The sequence below is a fragment of the Eulemur rufifrons genome, chromosome 17 (genome assembly GCF_041146395.1).
Source record: "Eulemur rufifrons isolate Redbay chromosome 17, OSU_ERuf_1, whole genome shotgun sequence".
In the NCBI taxonomy this organism is placed as follows: Eukaryota; Metazoa; Chordata; class Mammalia; order Primates; family Lemuridae; genus Eulemur; species Eulemur rufifrons.
Genome location: NC_090999.1, coordinates 75492696 through 75516961, shown reverse-complemented (window position 1 = coordinate 75516961; position 24266 = coordinate 75492696). Strand labels below are relative to the sequence as shown.

The window sequence follows — 24266 nt, the reverse complement described above, 5'->3', positions numbered from 1 at the left end:
TTTCCCTTCAGAGGAAATAGACTGGTGACTAGTCCAAGCAAAGCAACCTGGATTTTAGTGATTATGGCATTTCAGGGAGTAGGCTGCTAAATTCCTTTACTTAGTGCACTTACAACAATTATGTATTTGCTGATTTAGTGACAGTATCAGTAAGGGAAAAATGTATTTGTTAAGAATTATATTGTATTTATAAATGTATATACATACATGTACACATATATATATATACTGGATACTCCTTTCAATATAAATTAAATTTTTATGATCAAGTTTTTGCATTGTTGGACAAGCTAAACAGTTTAGAAAAAAACTTCTAGAAGTGTATTTATGTTACAGCAAATGGACTTTTTAAGAAACCATTGAACTGGCTTGATAGCCAGAGAAGCTAAGTAAGATTCAGTAGCATTTTTCTGGAATTTCTAAAACTCATCCTATTGTATTTACTTGAATGTTAAGAAGAAAATGTGGAGGACTTTGTGTCTCTACCATTCAAATAAATACAAATTAAATAAAATCAGCTATCATCCTTCTTTTGGGATTTAAGAAATATAAACTGCATAATTTTCACAAGAGAATTTTGGGTTGATGCCCCTTATTGTCATTTATAGAAACAAATGGACTGTTTAACTTGAAATAATGAAGTATAAATGTTATTTTTTCTAAGTAAAAAGTTAACTCTCTGGGTAAACATAATGTACTAAAACAACTAAACATGACCTGCTGCCTCTTTTTCCTGTAAATGTTAGAGTAAAGATGATTCACCTATGACACAGACATTAACATGTAAATGATGAGGGGGTATGGGCGTAAAGCAATGGCAGTCCCAGAGCTTTAGAAGCAGGGTTTTTTTTATGTATTCAGTGATGATCCTTAAGCATCAAAGCATTCAGAGTTCAATGTAGCTAAGCATCAGTTAGGTCAAATTGATGTAATGTCCTTGCCTTCTCAAGCCTGTGTGATTTTTCTCCTTTCTTATTTCCAAGTGACTATGTGGGTTACATTGTTTCCACTGACTACATTTTTCTTGTTCCCTATTCTAGAACTCTTTCCTCATCCTTTAATTTTTAGAAACTAACAAGAAGCCTTGACTGTTCTGTTCTCCTAATTTCAGGATCAATTAGTTTTGTATAAACTCTACATGAAATTGCCGATAAATATTTCTTACTAGTTGTTGATAAGGCCAGGAAGTTGCTAAGCTTAAAAAGTAATGACAAAGTGCAGGCTTCCTGAGTATGAATGCTTAAAGTATATGGGAAACGTTTGGAATGAGATGCTGATCTACTTTCCTTTGTATTTGATTATAGCTATCTAATTATAAGCTTTCAAAGACATCAAATTAGGTACCCTCTTCATTGCATTTAAAATGAAATCTTTTTTTTTTTCATATTGCTAAAACCATTTTCTCAAAATTTTGAGTGGTACATCAGGATGTTTAGAATCATTGTTAGCTAAAGTGAGAAACCATTCTTTTAACTTTTATAAATTGTCTTTACTTTCTGTGTTTTACAGTCTTCTGAGAATTTGGCTTATCCAAAAAGAGATTTCGTGCCTTCCCAAATGAGAAGGAAACCTTTTGTCAGCATCTTGTCTGAGTTGCCTCCTTGGCTACACAGGTCACCGGAGGTCTATGTTGAACATCAGTCTTTGGCTGTATCACAAAACTGGTATTGAAGCACGGGCCAACTCCCAGAGTACAGGGGTTAAAGAGGCAATTAGTCACTACAAAGCAGAGTTGTGGCTGTCTTCTGGTGTGGAAGCCCTTAACTCTTTCGTGAGTGATGCCTGAAATCTCATCTTCTAAGTGCTTTTATATTCCACTAAAGTAACTTAGTCCCAGCTATTTTAAATTAAAGGTGAGCTTAAAACATACAGTCTATTAAACTGAGATTTTCCTATCAATACTCTTAGCAGTTAGGGTAGAGGGGATAGGGAAGGACAGGGAGATTATCATCACTTATATGTTTAATATTCCACCTATATTTCACAGTATTCATTTTAGCTATTTGTTGGAAGCCTAACAATTCTCTTAAAAATATTTCTCGCTTTACTATTAACATTTTAATTATTATTGGTAGTGGGGAGAGGCGGTTTGGAGCTTGCCAGATTTTTGCCTGACTTTTTTATCTGAGAAGGAATGGCCTCTGATGAATTATAATTCACTAAACTGGATATACAGTTCACTAAACTGGACCATCGTTTTAAATTTTTTTACACTTCTGTTTTTGCTTAGAAAAAGGGCCTAGACTTTTGCTTCCATATAGTAAATTTTTGTTACATGTAGAGTGATAAAATCTTCTGGTCTGCCCTCTATATTAAAAATGCCAGAACATTAGCACCAATCTTAACTGTATCAAAATTGTGCAGCATCTGGATTCCCCTAGAATTATTGGTACACATTGATGGAACTCTAAAAAGCTTAAAAGAAGGAGGAGGTTCCTTAACACTTCCTATATCCAAGTACCTACATTTCTTTCCCATTGAGGAAGCATAAACTAGTGAATTAGAAAGTCATGCCTTTAAGTTTTTTTCTTCCGTTTATTTCTAGCATTTCTTTTCATTGTGAAATATAACTATCTTTGGTTGATTTTTAGTGGTTAACAGATAGTAATATGATTTTGCTGCTCCTAGGAATGAACATCAATATCAACAATAATAACAAAAACGAATAGTATTTGATCCATCAAGGTTATAAGGATTATGTGTTCATCATTCTATAATTGGTTTTATTATATCTTTTAGTATTTGTTGTTTTTTTTTTTTTTTTTGAGACAGGGTCTCACTCTGTCTCCCGGACTAGAGTGCAGTGGCATCATCATAGCTCACTGCAACCTCAAACTTCTGGGCTCAAGCAATCCTCCTGCCTCAGCTACCCAAGTAGCTGGGACTACAGGCACGTACCACCACAGCAGGCTAATTTTTCTATTTTTTGTAGAGACTAGGTGTCTCTATGTTGCTCAGGCTGGTCTTGAACTCCTGGCCTCAAGCGATCCTACAGTCTCAGCTTCCCAAAGTGTTAGGATTACAGGCGTGAGCCACCATGCCTAGCTTTTTTTTAGTATTTATAGCATATAGTTTACACTCAATAAAATATTGTTGAATTAAATAAATAAATAAATGCTTAGCATCTTTTTTCTGCCTCTTGCATATTTTGAGGCATGCTTAGAAAAAGTTAGCTCAATTTGTTATATAATGTTTACAGCAGTTGTGATAGAAGGATGGAACAATGGCTAAAACTGAAAACAAGACGTTTGGATAAATATATCTGAAGTATTAAAGTCAGAGCCAAGTTTATCACAAGTTTATTAGTTCAATCTCTACACCTACTCCTTGGAAAACCTTTAACCATCCTATTTCTTAGTATAACAGAAATGTACATTTTAAAATATTATAGGCTTTTTTCTATCTAGAAAACATTTTTAAGTATTCTAAGAAACATTCAAACTAAATTAAAACATCTTTTGCTATGTAAATGAAGAAAAAATATTTCCGTTACAGCTGGTTTCTGATAGCCATTCCTAAATATATTAAAAATATTATTTTGTTGTTGTATTATTCCTTCAGGGCTGAATCCTATTTACTGTCCACTTAGGAAACCTATCTAATGTTAGAAACACTCAGGGAGAAGGTGGTCCAGAAAGAATCAGCAAATGACAGCATCTTCTCTGCCTCCTTTCCCTTGAAGGTGCAACACCTCTGTTGGCAAAGATGCAAACCCATAGAACTTAAGTTTCAATAACATTTCAGTTTATAGGACACTTCTTGTGGTGTGCCTCCTTAGAAAATAAATAACAACAAAACAGTACTAGTCTAATTTTGTAACTTTCCACTACCTTTCTGTGTGACAAAACAGGCATCACTTCGTTACTATTTAAGTAGCAAATGCTTAAATTAATCTTGGACTCACTAATCAGATATTGGCTTTCCAGAGAATAACATTTGGTAAGTGAGGATTTAATGAGTGTCCCAAGATAATTGTTGTTAACTGGTGGAGCTGGTGACATTTTGCATGTCACTCCTAGTCTTTGCCCCTGTGGTATATTAAGAATGTGCTTTGAGCACTGCTTTAGCATTTTAATTGCAAGCCAACCTTTAAAAAAATCTTTCTTGCAGCAAACATCTCTTCTATGAGAATATCTTTAGAGGTTTACATGAAAAATTGACTTCAGTGTGTATTTGGTATTGTGTTGTTAATGGTGTTGAATAGAAAAGCATTTACCAAAAAGTGTACCATAAAATGCAAAGTGCACTCAACATATTACCTTGATGCCATCTGTCACTTTCCCAAAATAACCTTATATTTGTCATGTGTGTGCAGTTTAACTTAAAGATAAAAATAACTATTTCATGCTATTTCTGTAAGATTAAGGTGTCTTTTCACTAGAAAATGTACCTCTTAAAAGTAGCACTCGTAAATGAAATGGTATTCAAATGTAATAAGGGGGAAGGTGCTATTAATAGAGTCTTGACTGCTTTTCAACCTTTTGGGGAAGATCAAGTATATTAATAGATTCTTGAATTGACTCATCTTATAAATGTTTACCTGTAAAATTATCTTTTTTGCACATAGTGCACACAGAAATCTTTTATATCGTGCATATTCTGAAAGCAGGGCATACCTGTAAATTATGCCCATTCATTTCCTGCACCAGGATTGGATTATTCCTCAGTGAAACTCAACTTGAGGCTTTAGAAAAATCAATCAGATATCATTATTCTTTCTGTAACATGTCAAATTGTGTTTTGTGACCTCTGCTATCATTTAAATGACCCGTATGTGAATTAGTCAGGATGAGCTTCTGCAGCACAGAACTGGACTAAGTTTGCTCTCCTGTCACTCTCTTTAGATCTTGTAAACCCTTTTTATTCCTTTTTTGTTTGTGTGCACGCGCGTGCGTGTTTTGCGTCTTCTTAAGCCTCTACCCACTTACAATCTATATAACATAGGTTGGCTTGTCAGCTTGTTTAGTTTCAAGAAATGATGAAAATGAAGTTCTATTTGTAAAACCCCCAAATAGATCACTTTTACAATGTGTTTGTTTCAGAGTTTTGAGGCTTGATCTACATGTTTATTCAACCTGAAACATACCTAGCTCCCAGTTGCACTTATTTTCCAATTACTTTACAGCATTCTTCTTACTTTTTTATTTTAAATCTGTGGGGTTGGTTTTGTCTTGTTGCATTTTTTCTTCTGCATAAAGTTATATCTTTTATTCAAATATAAAAATGACTTGGGAAAGAACATCCTAAAGTTTATTTAGAAATTCACTGAGCCACATACTAATGCATCTCTAATGGGGACATTTCTTTTCACACCTCTAAGGTGATTGAGCCTGTCCTTTAAAGTGAGATTTGCAAACCAGTGTCTGGCAGCTCCAATTAGCTTCTTTGGGGTTTGAAGCACATCACAAACAGTAACAAGGTCTCCTAGGACACTGCTATTGCAAGCAATGTAGTCATATTTCCTCATTAGTTCTTTTCAATTGTCACTAATGCCATGTTCCAGCTTTTGAGTAGGAGACAAAAAACATAAAACTTGGTATGTATGTAGAATGGGCCATTGTTTTCCATAATTCAAGGCTCTTTTGAATTCCTTTGATAGTTTTGAAGCTTACACAGCTTAATTCATTAACCTTTACCCTTCACATAAATCAGGTGATTAGGAATCTATTGCTACAGAGACAGATTTTCCCTCCACTAAATGAAGTAATGCCTTCTCTTCTTTGGAAAAAAAAAAGGCTCTAAAGCTCACAAAAGTAACCTTTCTGTTGCTTTTCAAATTCAGGTACATTTTAGAACATTATCAAAACCAAGTGAGCATAAAATTACATTATTATAAAAAATAATTCTGGATGCTTGAATACTTTGAAGCAGGTTTTCTGGCCCTTTTCTGTATTCTAGAAGAGTTTATGTATGTGTACTCAACAGCTGGTACTTAAGAATTTACAATGGTAGCATTTTTTTCTAATTCTCTTCAGACCCCTGCCAAAACGTAAAAGCAAGAAAATAAACTGAGGGGAGGCAATTCAGAATAAACTAAGGTATATTTAAATGAACCTAGGACATTAGATTTGGAGACATTTTTCGTATGGACTCATTTTATAGAAAATGCTGATTTAGGGCTCCAGAAAAAGGTAGGTGGTGGTTCTGTAGTTCCCTTGAGGTGAGATAGGAGTCTATGTCTTTTGATTCGTTATTCACTCTTGTTAAGACACATCTCTCCTTATTTCTCAGAACTCAGGAAGATGGTTTAGTAGGCTTAATTGTGTTTGACATTCATGGGCTACTTTAAAAGTATTTGAAATGATTCAGCATTTTTCCACTATGCCATTTTCTCATATTATGAATTTCTCCTTAATCTTATAGATTGCTACTTTCCATAAGAATACAGTTCTTTTTCTGAATATTATAATGCCTTACATTTTCATGCATGAAGTGGGAAATCTTTGAATGTGCTGACCCATAGAGAATGTTGATCATTTGATATTCTGGGGTTTGTCCTTAGGGCTGATGAGGACAGCGTGAGGGGAAGAATGGGAAAAATGTGAATTCTAGATTCTAAGTTTAAGGATTCATGGCTTGTCCCTAGAGACAAAACTGTAATTTATCACTGTGATTAATGAATATTCTCCTAAGTGATATCTGTGAGTAGGAAAGGGGATGAAAAAACAAAGGTTTAAATGTGGTCTTTGGTTCTATCATTCTCCTTCTCACTTAAAGATTATCACTTTGCAAATATTTCTCTCTTTTATTGGTACCATTTAAAAAATATCCCTTAAAAAACTTATATGAGTGCCTGTAGTCCAAAAGTTTAAATAATTACTAAGATTTACCACTTTGTTTTATGCATACATACTATACAGTGAACTGAGAATTGCCCTAATACTAATACTAAAGCTTGTGACTAAGGGCCAAGACTCTGTAAGACATTATTTAGAGTAAGTGGGCTTCACATACTTACGTTATGTACTTCTCATCAATATATTCTAAAATGGACTCAAAGTTTCAGAAGGAAAAGGACAGTCACCACCCATGGTTTCTCATCATGAACTGCTGTCACCACATGCTGCCTGGGGAACTAGACCCAGATGAATTATAAGGCTTCTCACACCAGCCAGGGACATGAAGTGGTGTTCCATTTCCACCAATTTGCAGTAACAGAATAACACAAACTACTTTCATTTTCAACTCTCAAAACAATAGCTATTTAATCTATTTATTTCATCCACTCAATTTTGTGTTTTATTACTATATTAAGAGTTTCTGTCCAGATTCACAGAACTTGGGGTTTCCTCTCCTCAAATATCCAATCTGTGAAAGATATGAAATTAATATTTTACAACGAATCTTCTAAGGCATGCTTTTTTTCTTCCATGAATTCTGATTCAACAAATAGTTCTATGTTGTGCATCACTTCTAGCACACTGGCTGTGATTACAGGGTAATTGAAAGTATTTGGAAAACCTGTGTATCTGGACTTTTAAGAACAGAACAAAAATCATAGGTGATCCTTTATAAAAAGCAAAGTGCTTTTCTTTTATATTTCTTTTCTTTTTTTTTTGTCTGAACGATACTTACTGTTTAGTCTTTAATCATGTGTTATCACTTGGCTACTACATTGCCTCGTGAGTAAACTAAATAATTGTATAATATCATTCATAATTGTCCACGCTTCTGAAAGTTCTGTCTGTCATGTAGGGAGAAAACGTGATGCTCGTGACCTTTCATCAGTTTTAGGACAGTCTTCATTCGGTGATTTTTTTTTTTTTATGTAAATACTAGTTCTCATTGCCTATGAAATAGCATCTCACTTGGTTTGTACAGTGAAATCGATTTGTGTTATTTGCTGTTTGTAGTCTTCTGTGTCTTTGGTGTTCATGTATGCTTGTGGCATATCTAATATAAAATCAAGTAGAAGCAACACAAATAGGATATTGCATTTGTTTAGAGTTTTTATAATCAAATATAAAATCACACATTTTAAACTGTTTGAATAGAGCATGAGACAAAATACAATTAATGATTTTTGGTGGTCACACAAAATATTAGATCTGCTAATGTTTTTGGTAGGTGATGGAGGAGGACAGTTTAGATATGTATCTTTGATTTGACAGAAAGTGGTCAGAATTTTTTTTTTGTAATGATTTAGGATTTTGCAATTATCTAGGGCCTTTATTTTTACTCTTAGCATGTAAAAATTAGGTGTCTAAGTTGTATATAAAATGTTATTGTCAGCAATGTTTCATGTCTGTTTTTATCGTTTCTTTTTTTGTGAACTTATTCAAATGTTACATTAAAACCAAATGACGTGGAATTAGGTTTTAAAATTTCCCTTCACAATAATCTGTACCACTCATAATTGCATGGTGTTACTGTTTTAAGTTTCTGTCGTAGTCATAGAAAAGCTTTTCCATTTTACCATAAATCTTTTTTTAAAAAGAGTCAAAAAAGAATGTTATTCAGTTATTCTGAGGAAACCTCAAATGTTTATCATTCCATTAAAACAAAATTCTATGAAAAATATTTTAAAAGAAAAATATGTCTTCTTTATAACATATTTAACCTTCAATAATGAATTATGTCAAGTAAAATTGTATAAATGCCTGACATTTTATGAAGATACCTACAAATAAGCCAGACGGCAAATAAAATATCTGAAAGACAAAGATGGATACCAAGTAATTTTTTGATGGATTATACACACAGGTATCAAATTACTTGATCCTTACTTCCCAGAAAAGGTTAATGACTCTTTTTGCTTTTACCCTTTTACTTAACTGTTATTTGTAAAGATTAAAACGGGGACTGCATTGAAGGGTGCGTATGCCTATGTGTCAGTCTGACTACACATATTTTCTGATATTAAGGAAACTGAGCCACAAAATGTATAATATTGTTAATCATTATTTTTAAAGTTCACTCAATTCTGTACTACAAGTTCCACTAGGGCAATTAGAGAAGAATGAACCATTTGAAAAATCTTTTAATATAAATGAGACCAGAAAAGACTTTAAATCTTAACTGTCTCTATCTATATCATTAAAATGGCCTAAGCCTACACAAAAATTCACTTAAAATATTAAGAATAAAACATTTTATAGTAAAAGATTTTTAAGTTCTTATGTGTGCTTACATTTATAGATTTTTCTTTCATCTTTAATTAATGAAAGTTACATTTTTAGAACATTTTTTCTTGAATTAAATTCAATAAAAATGTATATTTCAGTGTTATCAAATTTTGTCATTAAAAATCAAACCATAAACAATATTACCATCTACCTACAATTATAATTCTACTATATTCTAGAGTTTTATTATAATTATTTTTATATTATTTCATTATATAAATGATATATATTCATTATATAGCATATGTTTACTAGTCATTTATTACCAAAGGTAGCATTGGTACTCTTATAGGAATATAGGAATATCTCTTTTTCATCTCTTTGGTTTTAAAAGATGCACTAGTCATAGATGTATTTAATTAAAGTCATTTAGGTATTAGAACACGAGTTTAAAGCGGGGAATATAATACCTTTTCCTGAAACACCTTGAAAGGGGTTTGTTGAAAGAAGAGAACTGTGACCTATTCCTGTGATATTTGTTGCTAAACCCTTGCTAATTTAACTTGAAATGCATTAGTATAATGCACCACTTTTTTGTGTGTGTTTCAGATGTGTGGAGGTCATTGCAAAGGAAGGACAAAACCTAAAAGAGCTGTATTTGGTGTCCTGTAAAATCACAGATTATGGTAGGTAATGAGCTATTGTCCTAATGCTTTTGAAGAATAAAAAGGTATAAAATCAATGAAAGTTCTTTTTAAAGAAATCAAGAATTATCTCATAGAGACTGTTTATCTTCATGTATGCTAATTGTCATCATACCAAGAAAAAAAAAATCAAGAAGTCATGAGCTAAGAACCAGAGTACAATGAATGTACACATCAATTCATTGCCGCATGCAATCATGCACCCATGCATGCGTGTGCAAACATACTCATACAGGATTTTAAAATATGGCTAAAAGGGCTATAAAATGAAAACAAGTTTCAGGGCAATTAAATGTTTTATATAATAAATATTACTAAGTAAATTATTACATTGAGTTCCTTTGCTTAATTTAACAGAATGTAACGTCATGTCAAAGGCACTTCTGCTGACATTCAAAATGCCAAACTTCTTAATGCTTTAAATTCTTTAAGGTGTTGGAACTTCCATGTTTAGGTATATAGGAAGTATAGGGTATGCATTTATATGCAACATTTTAAATTATCTTAATTTTCAATATCCTTTTAAAGCGGAGCAAAGCAAATTGTTTTATACAAATATGGAAAATATGAAATCATGCTGTTGGAGTAATGAAGAAAAATAATCTAGCCTTTTCTTTTTTTGTTCAACTTTATAAATTTTTCCTTATCCATTTGTATATTTCATCTAATTATAGAGTTTTAACCAGATATTTGGCTTTAGAAGAGAATGAGGTAGTTTTCTTTTTTTTTTTTTTTCCAGACTCTTTGATTTGTTCACTTAAATTTAAGAATATCTTTTCCACCTTGAGGGAAGTAATAATCCATTAAGTGTTTTTTGTTAGCTGTGATGTATGCTAGTAAGTGACTCCAATCATAGAATTTCATCATGACCATCTGCCCTGGATGGTAGAGTTATATTTTATCAGCTACTAAATTCATCTTTTGGAAAATCTCTGCTAAAGCTATAATTTTAAAAAAAATTAAAAAAGAGATTTAATTTAAGATTACTCCTAATTTCAGAGTTTATTTTTGGAAAATGATAAATGTGGATTTATCTATAATGTTTCTGGGTTGTTGGTTTTTTCCTAATTTTACCTTGCAAAAGGACTGTTTTGATATGTTTTTCTTTCTTTGTAGTTTGTTTTCTGGTTTAGCATATTAGATTGCTACGTAGATATATACGGTAACTCTAAAATCTCCAAACTCTCCCTATTGTCTAGGCCCTAAAAATTCCCCTTCCCAACACAGAGCATATTGATTTGTCAATCACACACACATGTAGATTTGTCAATCAGCTACTACAGTTATTCATTCCAAACTCTGCTTTGCATTCAGAGTCCTTTACCATCGGTCCCCTACAAGCTCTAGTTTTATTGTATATAGTTCTCCTCTTTACCGATTTGCTGCCAATTGTCAGATAGCTAACATCTAGGAGCTGGGGATTAAATCCCTTATAATGAACTCTCCTGAATTTCTGCAGTGGAAAATGTTGCTAAAATCACTCTTTGTTCTGGAGGCCTAGACATACTTTGACTCATAACAAAGCTAATGCCCAGCACCTCTATGTGAAGTTAGCAAGTACAAAAAAATGTTCCAGAAGATATGGAGAAGAAAGCTTTGGATTTGGGAAAGATCTGGGATCAAGTTCTATCTTTGTTCTTTGACCTTAGGGAAGTTTCCTCACATATCTGAGACTCAGTTTCCTCAATTGTAAAATGGAGAATTAATGTCTGACTTTATGCTCCTGTGTATATCTGGCACCCAGTCTAATGAATAGCACAGTGTATACAGTTAATAAATGTTGCTTTCCTACAGGAGTGTATTCTGCCCACTTGCCTTTCTTAAGTCTTGGAAGAGGTTTCTGTTTTTGTTGTTACTGTTGTTGTTATTTAACAATATTGTCATGTTCTGATGTTTTGGGATTTTAGGGTTTCTTTTCTTCTGATGTGGCTAAAATATGTTAAAACCTTGCCTATAGGGTTTACATTTGTTGATATTTCTGAATTATTTTAGATCAGTGGTTCTCAACACTGTCTGCACATTAGAACACTTGAAGAGCTTCTAAAAGGCATTGATGTGTGAGCTTTTCCTAAGACTGATTAAATCATAATTTTTAGGAGGTGGGGCCCAGGTAATAATTTTGTAAAACCTACGGTTTTATCATCTATAAAACTGATGATAATGTCAGACCAAGTTGAGGGCAAGTGATCTAGTACATTTGAGAGGAATCAAGTGACTATTTGGGGGGACTTCCCCCCTATAGTGATGAGAAATGAATCATGATTTTTCTCGCACTTTAGTCCCTCCAGCTTTCAAGCTCTGCTCTACCTTATTCCGTTCCTTCTTCCCTAGGGTTTTAGGTATTCAAAGGCTTCATGGTGAAAGTCTTTGTGCATCTATTGATTCTGTTCTGCAGATGTCGGGGCACAATGAGGAAGGGGAGAAAGGTCAATAGGTTATGAGATTGTACTGTAATTGCTTTTTGATCATAAAATTAAAACAAATTACTGAAAACTCAGCTCAGCTCATCTTTTCCCTAGTACAATGCCAATACTACATGAGTAATTTTTGTCAAAAAGACAGCAAAAAGGTTATTCACTCTAACTAGAGAAACAGCATGTTATTAGAGGTAACTGCTCTGCCAGGGGAGGCTGTGTTCGCTTGCCTTATGTTAATTATAAATTGTAAGAGGAAAAATGTACACCCTTTTCCTCCTTTAACTGGATAAGTAGAATCATATTCTATAGAACTTTTTGATTATTAAAGCTACTTAGCAATTATAAAATATGATGTGCACGTGATACTGGGGCCATGCCATTCTTACGGAGACTACTACATAATTCTGCTTCCCACTACTTTACGCATTTTTCAAGCTAGTTAGTCTCTTTCTTGCCTCCTCTTTCTATGATATTGTGCATGTACATGCTTTCAGTACAGTATGCTGAGATTTTTGAGGGTTTTTGCAAGATGCATTGATTCAGAAACAGCAGCTCGCATGGCATATCATTTGTAATTTTTGTCAAGATACTCACAGGTGTTGAATGTGGTATTATAGTACTTAGCAACACCTGGCCAGGCTGTTGCGAAGTTATGTTAATTTTAACTGATATATGATATAGTTGTCATGAAGAAAACTACCATGCTAATAGGCTTCTTACTCCCAAAATTGAACATAGATCTTTATGGTAAAGGCTAGCAATTATAAACAAATCAATAATTCAGGCACAGCTAAATGAAAAATGCAAGTCTTGGGAAATTGCTCCCTGAAGAGAAATCTAATATTGTCACTCTGATATCACTAAATAAATGTATGTCGTAAGCAGTATTATGGAAAAAAACCTCAAACTTAGGAGGCAGATAGTTAGGATAAAATTCTAGTTTTGCCTCTCCTTTTCTTTGTAACCTAAAGCAAGTTACTTAACTTCCCAGTTCGACCATTTGTTAAACCACCAGATAATATGTACCACATAAGTTAGTAGAAATGAACATAAAACACCTGTGTGGTGCCTAGTTGTATAGTGGACACTCATTAATTGACAGAATTCTCTTTCTTTATCTCTTTGAAGAAGAATTAGCCCTTTTTTTTTCCTTCAGGTGTGGCGTTTCTGTTTGTGAGAATCATTATTTGGAAGCTTGACCTACGTTAGTCTGTACCTGTGTAATTGAATTCCAGGCCTAAGCAATCTAAACCAGATTCTCATTCGCAGGGAATAGAAAGAAAGAGGCAGCAAAAAGTCTAAAATCCTGCCTCCCTATCTTACTTAGGTTTCGCTCCTCATCTCTTTGTATTACTTTCATTTTTGTTTGGATAAATTGCTCATTGTTCCCTTTATGCTTTTCTTTGTTCCTGGAATAATTTGTCAGCTAATACTTTCCAATCTACCTTTTCACTCTCCTCCAAATGCTTTTCTTTTGAAAATTCTCCTCCTTTGAAATAGCATATCCTTAGTATTAAGAAGAAGACAAGGAGTAGATACCAACCTGTATCCTTCAGGCCTACGGAGGTCAGAAGCAGTCCTCCTCTTAGGCTGCAGGGTACTTCCCTGGGGTAATAAATGAGATGGATGAATAAAGCACTTATCTCCATTAGGTCTCCAGGGTGAATTTTACTGCTGTGACCCTTGTGTCAGGGGGCAGTTGTAAAAAGGGCCCAGTTTTTTTCTGGGTTATCACTTTTTTTTTTAATGTTTTTTACTTTAGCACTCCTGAGGGACCTAAAAATACACTCTAGCAGTATCTTTTTGTTTCCCTTCTCAAGTTGTCAGATAACCTTTAATTAAAGAGGACTGTAAACACTCAACTGCTGACACTGTTGTGTGGGGGCATGAAAGTTCAATGACAATCCACAGGTTCACTCTGTACCACTGCACATGCTCCTCTGTCACTTCCACGGGCCCTCAGACTGCTCTCCTGGGACTGACTGTCTTTGGCTGACCAGTATTCTTGGTCACAGTGCTTCTCTGCCTGATCTAGGACTTTTTAACATAACTGCATAGCTTGCTACAAAACTTTTGGATTGCTCTGGGCAAAAGGTCTCCCAAGTCAAGTAGGTCACTGTGTCCATGGTTATCCCTGGAGATGTCATTTCAGTTGGCCTGCTGTGTGACAGGCATGATGATAAAAATTTCATTCTGTCAAAAATAGTATCATTCTATCAAAAAATATTGATTCAGCACCTACTGTGTGCTGGGCCCTGTGCTAGATGCAGATGTATAGTTTCTGCATTCGTGAAGCATTTATTCTGGTAGGATCTAGAGGACAGGGCAAGCCTGCTCATTAAAAAAAAAAAAAAAGTAATGCATCTCTTTCACCTGGACAAGAAGAATGGCAGGGAGTGGCCTGGTGACATTAATCTTTGCTTTGTTGTAACCCATGCCTCACTGTAGCCTTATTGACCTTCTAATGCTATTGAAAGATTAATAGATTGTACCTTCCCTTCCTCTTCTTGGGATAGCAGACCTCTTCAGCTGTTAGTTAACCCAAATTAGGATCTGGAATACATTATCAAAGTAAGCACACTCAAGAAGCAAACCCAACAAGCATTCTGGGTTACACCAGTATCAAGAACACTTCTCTTTCATTGCCAAACCAACACTGATAAATTATTCAACAAAAATTTTTACATCAAAAATAATGTTTCTCATTATATCATCTTATTTTTCACATTATTAAGTATATATTACAGTAATGATGTTCCATTTAAAATGAAATTTCTGGGTTTTCCCTTTTATGTTTTGTTTCATTTTCATATTGTATTTCACAGTGCTCCAAGATTGCTGGGTAAGATTCCACTCCTTTTGTCAGCAGGAATAACTCTAATAGTTGTAAAGTGACAGAGAAGAACTTTAGAAAATACATTTGCAAGTCAAAAAGAATGTCCTATTGTTTACTGTTGATTATTCACACTTTCTCTCCATTCTGTTATTTAAATATAGATAGCTTTTGTTGTTTATAACAAAATAATACTAAATTACTAAATCTTCTATTGTAAATTTCCCTTGTTTATATGTCCATCTTAAAATGTTATTTCTCTCCTCTTCTAATTTTTTCTTTTATCCACTATTAGATTTATATGCCCACTGTTATATTTTACAGATGTTATATTCTTTCTTTTTTCTTAGTCATGTGCAAGATTTTCCACCAAAAATTCGGTATTTAATTATAATCCTTTCTAAATACTTTTCTTTGCTCAACAGCAAAGAAATTATTGACTTTCTTCCCTGTTTCCTAGGTCATCCCAAGACTGCAGCTAAGTAACCTTGAAATAAAAGGCTGAGCAATGCCAATGCTTGTCTCTGTATCTTGCTATAATAAACTACAAATCTCAAATCTATTGATAAGGACTTCTTAAAACATTCCTTCAAAAAATACTACCATAACCAATTCAAAGATTATCTGTATATATAATAGATATTTTTCAAATGAAGAAACAGTCTAACCTACATTTAAAAGACAGATAGACCTGTTTCTGTGTGCTTCCTTACTCCTTAATTTTCGTACCCAAGTACATATATGTTGTTTCAAATTGCTTTTTTATAACTAAATACTAAATTTCCATATTTAACTATTAACTTTCCATCTTTACTTTCCTCAATTACTTTTAGCATTTCTGAAGTACAGTGTTTAATTTTAATTAGCTGTTTTAACATTAGTCTTGAGAAGCAGTCTCCTCTTATAGATACAGGAAGTTTGTCGCAAATCACATGAAGAGTTATTTTTCACAGAGTTCCTGTCTTTAACCCTCATTGCTTCATACCTTTGGGTATGGAGAGTAAGCATTGTTTTCCATTTACTGTGCAATAGTTTAAATAGAATAACTATTAATCATTATCCGTAATATATCAGTGATGGGAGATCTAAATGGAGCTGAAATGAACCCCAAGATAATCATAAGAATGCTAGATTTCCAGCATCCCACATAAGAAATGACTTCTTAACTATTTAAAATTTCTTGAGAATAGATGTCTTGGATGGTAGTGAGCGCTCCATTACAAGAATGGTTCAAGCAGAGATAATCTCTGGAGGAGGATGTAGAAAGATGGAAGAATTGGTTAGGGTTTCAACTTATATTATTCTTAAGTTCCTTTCTGATTCTAGGGCTTATTCTAGACTGGTCTTATTTTTTTGTTTCATTCAACAAATGTTTACCCTATGTGTGCATACAGCTGGCTGGGTGCTGTGGAAAATACAGAGATGGATGAGAAGTATACACTCTTGTACTGGAAAAGAAGATATAAGCCATGTAAAGTTTTCTAACATATTAGGCAATATGATGATGTCAAATTTAAAAAACCAAACCTGTGAGATGTAGGGGCTCAAGAGAGGTCAAAATCATCATAGACTGTAATAGCTGGGGAAGGATTTGTGGAAGAGGAGACATGGGAGGACATAGATGAGAAGGAAGGGCATTTGAGGTAGTACAGCCATAGGAAAGGCTAAGAGCAAGAATAGGTGTCTGAATGGATGAGTTGGTTATGTGTTGGATAATCTAAAGAAAGAGCAGAAATCATCCAATGTGATTACATACACACACGGGCAAATCTTGAAGAAACCTTATGAAGATATTCTAGTTGAAAATTCAGAGCAAGTTCCAATTTTCATCGTGACTTTTCCTGTCTTATTCACCATTCCCATAGCAACAACTCCCATTAACATATATTATATAAAAGGAAACATTTCTTTGTGTTGTAACTACTAATCACATATCCAGTTCAATTGGAAATAAGTCAAATACAAACTTTCATAACAATGATAATAATGGTAAAGTAGCTAAAATTTATTGGATGTTTTCTTTGGACACTATTCATTTAATTACCTTACTATCCCAATTTAGATAGGTACTATTAATATTCAAGCTTCCAGATGTGGAAACTGAGGCCAGAAGAGCCTCAGATTCACATAGTTTGTGAATAAAAGTATGATATGGATTCAATATTAAGTCATTCTCTTGCATAATCAGTCATACGTCAGTGATATGCTTAGGAATATTTATTACCAGCAAGCTTTTATTTTCAGTAGAATTTTTTTCAGATGTAAGAGTTTAAAAAATATAACTGAGTCCCAGGCAACCATATTTGTCCATCTGTTTATAAAAAAAAAAAAAAAACACAATATCACAAAGAAGCTATCCCATGAGATCTAATTATATTGTTCTAGAACTAATTATGGATCTAATTATATTATTCTAGAACATTAAACCTATTAGGGTTTAATGTGCTTATTCACTAAAACTTCATTGTGCAAATACCCTAATATAAGTTGCATGTCATGGTTAAGTGTTCCCTAGCTGAAAGGTGCAGACTGTCATTGATGTTAAGTATGTATTGATATATTCAACAAATATTTTCTTAATAACTTCAAAAGTGTTTACAATTCTTTACTTAAAATTTTTTCTCAATTCATTTTTTAAATTATTACAACAAACTTATGAAGGAAGTAAAAATATTATTGCCTATTTTCAGTAAATGAGGAAGTTGAACCTAGAAAAGTTTTAATTAATCTGCAAACTAAAACCAAAATCTCTCCACTGCAGGTGACTTCTCAAATTTCTCTGTTTTTCATATAGAAATTATTTCTTCATTTAAATGGTCATTTTAAAGCAATTTTAGACAACACTAAATGAGATAATTTCATAGCAATTGTTTATAGTGCAGATATTTTAGAGACGCATAATTGTACCATTCTCAAGAATGTAAGTGAATGTAGTGTTCTCTTCTTAAATTCCTTCCTTAAGCCTGAACTCAGAAGTGCTCAGGCCTTAGTGTCATCATCTGCCTCAGGTGTCCAATAATTTTCTTCCCTTGAGAGAACCTCTCTAAGAATACCCTCTGAGAAGTCAAAATTGAACCCCATTCTTTGTGCTCTGCCTCCTCTGTTCTCTTTAGCCTTAGTGTTCCTCATTTTCTGAGATAGCATGAAAAGTAGGAGTAAAAAGGGAAGAAAAACTCAAGAGCTGCATGCCTTTCTTCTAAAGCAGCAAACCATATCTCCTTTACTTTCAAGTCCTCTCCTATGCCTTTACCTTTTCTTTAATTTTGTCCTCCCCAGCTGATGTTTGACTAAACCTACTTAACTATTTACTGGTTAATTAGCCTACTTGAGACAATTAACATCTGATTTATTTGGGAGAAAACACAAACAAAATAAACCTCTGCCAAGTTTCCAATTAGAAAATGATAGTAACACTCAAAACACAATATAAATTAAAGATCAAAATAATTGATTATACTGCACGTTTATCACTGATTAGATTCACATGCTTAAGTCCACTAACATTGATAGGGTTAAGCCTCTCCAGAAGGTCTTTCCCTTTTCATCTCTTAGCTGAACTTCCTTATATAAAGAGTAACCTTCCTTTATCAACTTGTTGGTTTACCTGGGTTCAATTTATGTAGGAAATGCAAGAATAATACATGATTATTTCTCTTTATTTTCCAGTTTTTAAAATATTGAGTTGGTTTACATCTTCCACCAAAGGTGATCAATGAGGAGTTGTTGTTGTTTAATTATCATTTTAAACTCATCAATCCATTGCAATAATTTTTTCTTATTGATACTCAAATTATCTGATCTTTGGTAGTGGAAATTTCTTCAACTTGGTTCCTGTGTCCTTTTGGCATGGACCCCTGATGTCAAGATACACCAGGCTCATCATGGTAGAGACATGGGATCATCTATTTTTCTAAAGAATTCTGGTTCCTTTGAATGAATTTTTCTAAGTCTGTGCTGTACTTGGAATCTTATATCACTTTATGTTCAGCCTTTTCTTCCTCCAGCTTAAAACCTACAACATTCCTCGGCACAGGTCTAACCTTCTCATTACGACTCAGCAAAGTCAGCCCCCTGAGTTTTAAAGCGTCCTTATTCAAAGATTCCCAATACACGACAAACTTTCAGTTTCTTATATTCAGTACTTACTTAATCTCCAGCCACACTTTCTGCTTTTGGAGTAGTTAGAGGTAGGACTTGGGAAGGAGAAGGGGTTTTACATTTTAGCTACTCCATCAACTTTCTGGAAATTACCTTCTGATTTTGTCTACCTCAAATTTTCTGCATTTGTTTTAACTAAGTGTTGAAATTGAAACTCTTGGACCCACCCATTTGGAAATAAGTAGAAAAGTATTCAAACTGTATGATCTTGCATACTCTCATTTTGCAAATTTTCTTGTCCTACAGTGAGAAATACATTTTGTGTTTAAAGTGCTTGTTAGACTCTCACTAAATTAATTTCATCACTTAATAGGATGACCAGAAGTTTGAAAAATACTGCTATAGTTCAACTTCTTCCTCAATGTATAGAGAAGAACTATATCTATCAGTGAATGACCTGCTAAAGAGTAGAAAACTGGTGGATTTCCTTGGTACAAAATGGATACTGTTCTTCTTAAGGTAGAAGGTACCAACCTTCCTAAGCTTATCAAATTTCATATGTTGATCTTATTATCTATGAAATCAGGGGTTAATATTCCTTTCATCTCTTATCTTTAGGAGTCAGAGAACCAGACAGATTCCCTTGATGAATTCACTGTAGGAGAGATATTAAATGGAACTTTCTCCTGAAGCAGAAAGGCAGTTTTGTTAATCTAATTTCCTAATTAAGTAAATCAAACTTACTTTTAACTTAAATATTAAACTGTTAATTTTAACCCTTATCCTAAAACATTCCCTTGGGTTTTAAGACTCAGTCACCTAGAATTTATCTGTCAAATTTGTTCCTTTTCTTGAGTTTATCTGCATGACATTAAATAAATAGTTTGAACTTTTCAACTTTTCAAATAATTGTGTTGAGTTGACGCGGCTGATCCACGCTCTGTGCCTCTGTGTGCAGTGTGTGCCAAGTGCCTAAAAGTGACTTAGCTTTCATTGAAAATGACTGAGTGTGGGCAGAGAAAAGGAGATTTAAAAAATTGAAAATAAGGAATAAACAAAGAAAATTCACTCTGTCTTCAGGAAGTTATGGTACTTTTCTATTTAAGATACACACACACACACACACACACACACATATATTTAAATAAAATCTCCTTTTCAAATGAACTACGTTCATACTGATATAATGTAAATTTTGCTTGCCAAGATACTTTCATATGGTAAATAATTCTTAGAAGCAGAAGAAAAAATTGTGTAAAACACTAGCTACATGCTGTTTGATGATTGATACTTGTATATTTTGAATCATCTCTATGTCTTTCTTAGGTTAAATTTCCCACCACCCTCTTTTTTCCCCCTACTATCTCTTTCCTCACATATGGCTCTAGGAGCTTCTCCAAGAAAGTGGTTTTGCTTTGAAGATATTTTATTTCCGCTCATATAAGATTCTTCTACTATTAGATTTAAAATCACAATAAAACCCTAATAGGATCCAACCCATTCTCTGCTCTCTGTGTGTTTGGAAGTCTCTCCAAAGTCAGCCTTAGAAAGTCGGATTTGGAGGTTTAAAGCCCAGAGATCCTTCTCCGTTGTTCTAGGGACCAGGCACTTGTGCAGGGAGCAGCACATAACCAAGCCACAACCATCCAGAATGACACTTTCTGAACATGCTTGAGGAGAGTATATTTTAAATTTTAGATAATTTCTATCCTATAGTAACCAATTAACTTTTAAATGAACAAGAATAATATATAATAACACATTTATTATAGTAGCATACATATATGCATATATATATATCAATAATAAGTAAGATTTATCTGCCAATTTTGAACAGCAATAAGGAACTTAAAATTTTAACTCTACAAAATAAATAAAGAGCTTGAAATTCAATCAGTCTTATTTTATGTTGAGGCAAATGTGTTATACTTGGCTTTTCTTGAGAACCATACCTTCTGCTCTGGTTTACATAAGAAATTGGGTGAAATCCTCTTGCAGTGGTCTCCAACCTTTTTGACACCAGGGACCGGTTTCATGGAAGACAGTTTTCCCAGGGATGGGGAAGGGGGAGGCACGGTGGAATTCTGCCATCTGCCTGGGGGTTGGGGACTGCAGATCTAAAGCATTTGTTTCCAATTTTGCCATTATAACACACTTTGCAATCAAGGTTGCAAATGATTTACTTTCTAAAAAATTAAAATTAGAACAGATTAATTTATATTTCTTTTCACTTTCTGAGATTCTGATAAAATTTCCTTAAGTGGCAAAAAAGAGGGGTGAATTTGTCAAGCATGCTGAAATTTGCACTTTTTTTGTGGCTTCTTTGTTGTCACAGCCTTTGGTGCATGGTATTTACCAGTGTACCATTTTTAGTTATTTACATGCCTGTGAAATTATTATTATAAAGTTCAGTTCCCTACTCCACTTACGCACCTTCCCCCCACATTTCAGTCACATTATTTTACTTCTACAATATTTCGGGGCTAGAGAAAATTCAGGGAATGTGCTGCACATGCCAGTATTGTATGTCACATTCATCATTCTGTGGAGAAACACTGATTCTGGAGGTGGAGGCCCTTGAGGACAAACAGGACAGTAAACAGCACAAACGTGAAGACTTTCCCACACACACACGTGAGTTATGTGCAAAGGTATGGCCTTTCCATCATCGTGCTGTTTTTTTCCACAAAGCTCAGGCTTCATCTTTTTTTTGCTAGACTGTTAATTTGAAATCTATTCTACTCTCTCAGACTTATGAAAAAATGTAATTTTAAAAATGTTACTCAAGAAGGTGGTCTTTATTTTTAATAGCCTACATGCTATATACTTTTAAATTAGTTGTTTTAAGATACAGCATTCCAATTAAAAACCTACTATAATTTCTCATCATTTCCTGGTATATGGCAAGGCCCTTTAAAACATTTTTATGTATAGTAGGCCCTATAAATATTTACTTCTTTTTTTTTCAACATTAGGAAACTAAGAGAAAATTGTAGAATTAGACTTTGGAGCTACGTAGTGTATTTTTGTACTATTACAAATCTATCTAAATCTACAACCTGCTAGGAAAGATCAGATCTTTCCAGCTTGGGATTGTAATGTATGATTTGTGTGGACTCAAGTATGTCTCACAAATGCATTTAGTATTTTCTGAACTGAGCCTCTGTTCTGTGGCAGGCAGGTTTCTAACTGTGTGTGTTATGACTGACTGAGAGCCAAATTATTCTCACTAACACACACTCAATTCCCAGCTACTACAGAAAAGATGGACTCCAGGGCCAAAATTGAACCCTCACTAACAAAGCTTGCTTTCTGCCAGTAGTAATACTTCCACAGTGAATGAAAATTCAGTGACCTATATTCTTCCATTTACATCCTTAAAATTTTAAATTAAAACTTTGTCAACAGTAATTCTAACCATACTGAGGCAAAAAGAGCGGTCCCTGCAATCTGGCAGCACTAAATATAATTCATAACTATCAAAAATCCGTTTTCTCTGCATAACTTTTAAGAACGCTCCTGATGTCTTGAAAATTCCATGCAATTTTCTTTAAAAGTTGGTTTGGAATGCCACTGTGCATCTTGAAGCCCACATACAGTGAGTTAAATTACAGCAATAGCATATTTCTCAAGCACCATATAGTTGCAAATCCTTTATCCTGAAGTACATAGTAAAGGATTTTCTCCTTCAACAGTGAAGAAAGTTGAACTTTGGGGTTGTTTCAATTTAACACATGATGTGCTGCACTCTGAAAGCTGTGTTTTGCTTTTCCTACTTTTTCTTCTTTATTCATCCCTGCTTCCCATAAAAGGAGTTAAGTATGTAATACTGATTATAAAACTAGATCTGTATTATCACTGTTTTCAAAGCATCATTTCCCTGAACTGGCTTATGTAAGTACTTCTTTTTCAGTGGGTTAATCTAAATGCAGAGTGGAAGGCTATTTATCCTCATCACTATTTCTATCACTTCGTCATAACCACTGCTGGTCTTCCCTGACTCAGTAAATGGCATCACTATTCACCTTGTTACTTGGCCAAAACTTTGATCTCCCTGATGCCTCACTTTTCTTCATGCCTCTCATCACATCTATTAACAAGCCAGGTCAACTCCATCCTCAAAATATATTTCAAATAGAGCCATATCCACTGATGACTATACGGGCTGCTTAACTGTGTTCCCTATTTGTCTTCTTCCTACCTTAGAGTCTATTTGTCACAGAGCAGCTAAAATGAAATTTCTAATGTTTTTTTTAGAGACATGGTCTCTAAAAAATAGTGCTATACACCATTCCACTGTAGGAATTTTTAAATCAGCTTTAGATTTGACCTTAAATTTTCAAATGATTCTATATTTATTCGAGAGCAGATATGTAATCTTCGTCCATACCATATTTCTTATCTCTCCTGCCCAGCATATCTTTTTTAAAGAGATAGATATTGAGATATTATACTCCTAAAGTTGAAACAGAGGAGGTAGGCATATGACGGGATGGCACTGCTGTCTCTGAACCCTTCTACCCAAACCTCTGGGCCAAACTAGACCAGCTGGTCCTGGCCTCACCTGGGACTCTGATACCTTACATACTGTCCAGATGTTGCCAAGGGAACAAATACCTTTAGTTTTTTTTTTGTTTGTTTGTTTGTTTGCTTTTTTTGCATGAAGGAGAAAAACCCAGCTAATACCAGCCAGCAAAGTCACTGAGAATATTGATTGTGCCTTTATCAGTCCCAAATGAAACAGAAAAAAAAAGTTATTGAAAATTTGCCACTCCAGCGATTTGCTTTGCTACTGTTGGGAACACTGGCAGACTGGTACCTAGTATTCCCTAACCAGCATAGAGTTTCCTTGGAAAAAAAAGTTGTCAGCTTTGCAAACATCTTTTAAAGCAAGTGTTTCTATAATTTAATCCCTTGGGGCTGGGGGATGAGGTATCAGGATGTAAACTTCCCAGCTAATACAAATATTAGTGGGAAAATATTCCAAGATTGTGTTATATAATGTATTACAAATTCTATCTGGAGGTATTTCCCACTAGCTTGATTATTGGTTCTGAGATTATGAAGGACAGAAACTTCAGTGGCATCCTATAGGATTGGGTTAAAAGATTTTCAAGCTTTAGAGCTATAGGAGCTATGAGAAAATGTT

At 34.0% G+C, this 24266-nt stretch overlaps 1 protein-coding gene across 2 annotated transcripts in view; it reads left to right on the top strand.

Moving 5' to 3' along the window:
- The window catches only part of FBXL17 (F-box and leucine rich repeat protein 17), a 490961-nt gene that overhangs the window by 321047 nt on the left and 145648 nt on the right, over positions 1-24266 (top strand). The window contains exon 7 of one of the 2 annotated variants that reach the window (XM_069492013.1): positions 9675-9751. The exons of the other annotated variant lie outside the window; for it this stretch is intronic. Within the exon in view, the coding sequence (XP_069348114.1) occupies positions 9675-9751 (77 nt within the window). The remainder of the gene's footprint in view (positions 1-9674; positions 9752-24266) is intronic. 2 annotated transcript variants of the gene reach the window in all.